The 3969-nt window shown below is 40.1% G+C and overlaps 2 protein-coding genes across 2 annotated transcripts in view; one reads left to right on the top strand and one right to left on the bottom strand.

The window, feature by feature from the left end:
• Window positions 1–1762, bottom strand: part of AP3D1 (adaptor-related protein complex 3, delta 1 subunit) — a 77507-nt gene extending 75745 nt beyond the window's left edge. Inside the window, 1 exon segment of the mRNA XM_009329088.1 lies at window positions 1591–1762. Coding sequence (XP_009327363.1) covers window positions 1591–1762 — 172 coding nt within the window.
• Window positions 1763–1775: 13 nt separating this feature from the next.
• The window catches only part of DOT1L (DOT1-like histone H3K79 methyltransferase), a 54709-nt gene continuing 52515 nt past the window's right edge, over window positions 1776–3969 (top strand). Inside the window, exons 1-2 of the mRNA XM_009329086.1 lie at window positions 1776–1784; window positions 3369–3412. Of these exons, the coding sequence (XP_009327361.1) occupies window positions 1776–1784; window positions 3369–3412 (53 nt within the window). The remainder of the gene's footprint in view (window positions 1785–3368; window positions 3413–3969) is intronic.

Below are 3969 nucleotides of genomic sequence, written 5' to 3'. Positions count from 1 at the left end.
TCTGCTGTGAAGAAAGGCTGAGAGAGTTGGGGTTGTTCAGCCTGGAGAAGAGAAGGCTTCGGGGAGACCTTCTTGCAGCCTATCAGTACTTAAAGGGGCTTATAAAAAAGATGGGGGCAAACTTTTTAGCAGGGCCTGTTGCGACAGGACAAGGGGGAATGGCTTTAAACTAAAGGGGGGGAGATTTAGACTAGATCTAAGGAAGAAATGTTTTACGCCTTCCAACCCAAGCTGTTCTATGATTCTACGATCTTTCAATGTGCTGGGTTGACTGTTGGCTGAGCCAGGTGTAAGGTTTGTCAGACTGCTGTGGTTGCAGCAGAGCCATTGGGAATTGCCGTCACTCCCTGCCAAACTGCTGGTTTCAGTGTTCATCCACTGGGTCTGTAAAAGGATCTGTGTTAAAGCTGCTGCACTGAGCTCAGTTGCATGTCTGGCCAAAACCAGTGCATCTGCTTGAAAGGATGATGGGCAGAGGCTGATGCTGGTCGGAGTGGAGTCTGTGGTTTGGGTGAGGTTTCTATTCAACTTGCCTTTTGAGTTGCTGAAGACTCTTTCTCAGTGTCATAAACAATTGCATGAATACAGATGTGATGACTGGTGCTGTTTAATGTCTATTCTTATTAAATCTTACAACCGTAATGTTGAAGTGGGACTAAAACTTTCTCTAAAGAAAGGGAAACAGCTCTGTATTTCTTTTAGATCTGTTTTCCCGCCTTCCTTCCTCCATTTTCCATGGCCTTCTCTGCTTTGAAGAAATGTTAGGAGATCATCTCTGATCTCGTTTGCAAGACTTGCATGAGATCTTGGGAGCTTGTCCACTCGGACAAAGTGTGTTAGTTATAGAGTATAGTAAACTTGGTAAGTGTTTCAAGATGAGAAGTTTAGCAGCAGTAAATGTGGAACTGTTTTCAACTTCATTATTCCTAGATAATGACACAAACTAAACTCAGAAAGGTCCCTTCTGGCTGGAGTTTGCACTTGAGATTGTGTTAGTAAAACCACTTGCTTAAATTGGACGATCTGTAGTTGTAGATGTGCATTGTGATTTTTTTTCTTTTTAATTTATTTTTCACTTTTTAACCCAAGACAAAGGAATCTGTTAATTGAGCAATTTTGGTCATTTATAGGGGCATTTTCATGAAGACCTATAGGACAAGGGGTTTCTCCGTGTATTCTGCTAGCACTGAAACTGTCCAAAACCATCAATGAAGAATATAACTTCTTCGGAGAAAATCATTATGCCAGAATAAACATGAATTCACTTTTCCGGTATAATGTGCTTATGTTGATAAAGCATATTCTTACTATACAGGAACACAGTTTACTGGAAGAGCTAGATCAGCCCAAGGGCTTTCTACTGTGATAATTCTGCGTGTAGCGAAAGGTGAAAATTTATAGGGGATGTTTATGGATGAGCCGACTGTCTTGGGCTATTTTTATACTTTGCAGATAAGAAATGAAAATAAAGAGAAGTCTTCCTCCTGTATGCTCTTTCTTCTTTTACGTGTGCACTGAGAGACAGGAGCAGATTTTAGTTCAGTTGCTTCCGTGTTTTCTAGGCCAAGATTTATCAATAGAATTACTTACCTGACATTTCTGAATTTAAGCTGGGTGACTGTTTATTGGTGCTGTTGGTTTCTGTTGGATTTGGGCTGTCCCAGTCCAGGCCCTGAGCGAACGCCGTAGACTGGAGGAAGCACAACCCCCGACCTGTTCTGCATGGCTTGCGATGTTCAGGGCGTTTGCGTAGCATCGGCATGTTGTTACGAAACATGACCAAGGTAACGTTCAGCTTCTAGGCCACTGTCTGTTCGATCCCAAATGTTGTGATTACTTTTATGTTGGCTGTTTCTCCTTTTTGATATTGTAACTGGAATGTTTTGTTTTTCTTTGATTAGCCTCTTGTGTGACACCTAGATATGGGGTAAACTTTTTGCATTCTGAAAATAGAAGCTTTTCCTAGTAAAATAGGGAGTGTTCCTTCATACCTTTAATATAACAGACTTCAGAAATGTTTGCCTTTCTTTCTGTCCCTCTTAGTCATGAGACGTTTATCCAGGTATCTAAAGGGCTGTTTCTTGCAATGAGAACTTCTACAAGACTGGCTGATCCTAAGTATATAAACTGGTTATACAAGGGGAAATCTGTTTCCTCGTGCAAATATGAAAGCTGTGATACTGATGGAAAAAGCTTCCATTTGACTTATATCGTGTCCTTCCATGTCCTGAAGAAATAGAAATAATCCCAGACGTTTTCTGTCATCTGTCCATTAGTGTTTCTCTTCTTCCATTCCCTCCCTTCCCCTGCCCCCAATCCTCTGCTTTCTGTTGCCTGTCCGTACCCTTTGCTATAGAATTTCCCCCTGGTAACTCTATAGAAGTGACATTTCTGCAGTAGAAGACAAGGGAAATTATTTGAGAGTGAGTGAGCCTTTACACTTCTAACTCTGGAAGGTCCCTAGATACTAGACACCTAATTAAAAGGTCAAAGCCACTTAAAGAAACAAATGTCTAAATATAACCTCAACTTTGTGCAGATGGACTCTGGTAACTAAGGCTTCACAAGATGGATACAACAATATATATAGGAACTCCTGTAAATTCCCTAAAATAGAATTTTTTGTAGCATGGTGTGTATCCATGCAGCTCCAAGGGCTTTATTAGCATAAATTTGGAATGGCTTGCTAAACTCACTTGTGCTTTTGTTGCTCCTGACTAAACTCCCAAATTAAAGTCAACAAACATCTGTGCCTCACAGTCTAGTGTATACTTGTAATGCACAAGTTTTAATGTGTTTTGTGCATATGTGTTTTGTTTTTCAGTTCATGAAAAGGTCTGCATATTCAGGCCTCTCTCTTTTTTTTTTTAATGTGCTGTGAGGTGGTTTTTTTTCCTACGCTGATATCCACTCCTACTGTTTATTTGATGCTTTATTTTAGAAAGCCATTCACTGTGCTAGAATCTTACTGCCCATATGGAGATGTGAGCATGTACCAGCTGCTAGGTCGATGTAATCAGCTGTTCATTGTGGAACTTGCAGTCAAGTACCTACTGCATACCAATAATCCTCAAGGGTATCAGCTACACAATTCCTGATTTCAGGAAATGACAAAGAAATAAGTAGAATGACAGTTCCTTCATGTAAATCTTCTGCTAGTCCATAGAAACTTGAAAAATGTATTTCCTTAAGCCTTATTTTTTCTTAGAGGGTTCATTTTGATGGGTTTAATGGCCTGGATGGCAATCAAAGACTCCTTTCCTAGCATGCTTGCCGCCTATATTCTTAAAAAGATTGTGATTCCTGTAATCTTCTGACAAACAGCACATCTGATGTCTCTTTGAAAACATCTTTTCTTTTTATTTCAGGACAAACACCATGATGCTGCTCACGAAATTATTGAGACAATTCGGTAAGTGTTCAATGCAGACGTGGCTAGAACCCTTTCCTGTGTCTTACTGCATCTCAGTGAACAGGTGTCTTGAGACAAGATATAAAGGAGGGCAGCAGTTATAATTTAGCAGCTCTAAATTATTTTCTCAGCTGAACTGATATTGTTGCAATACAAATCTCCCCGTCAAACAGACTTTGTTTTAACTTGCCATATTCTATTCTCTTTTGAACAGAATTAAAAATGAGTAGTGATATTCAACCTTGGTGCTTATGGCAGTCTGTATTTGATATTTAGAAAAGCAAGGTTAAGAAAACATCATTGGCATGATGTGTTAAGTTCTGGTCTTGCATATCCTCTTCCCCACCCTCTCCCTTTCCCCTTGTTGCTGTGATGTTGCAGCATTGTTAGCATTTGCATTATTTGGGAATGATGTCCCTATTAGCATTCCTCTTAATTCTGCTGATAAAGGTGGATCAATGTGGGGAAAATGGGAGGATAAAGGTGAAAGACAAATATGAAGAGTAGGAAGTCTGAGCATTTCCCAACACGGGCAGTGGTTATGACATGGCTTGCTG

The sequence above is a fragment of the Pygoscelis adeliae genome, unplaced genomic scaffold, assembly GCF_000699105.1.
Source record: "Pygoscelis adeliae isolate BGI_AS28 unplaced genomic scaffold, ASM69910v1 Scaffold537, whole genome shotgun sequence".
Classification (NCBI taxonomy): Eukaryota; Metazoa; Chordata; class Aves; order Sphenisciformes; family Spheniscidae; genus Pygoscelis; species Pygoscelis adeliae.
The sequence above is the reverse complement of the archived record's forward strand: the minus strand, read 5'-3'. Positions and strand labels throughout refer to the sequence as shown.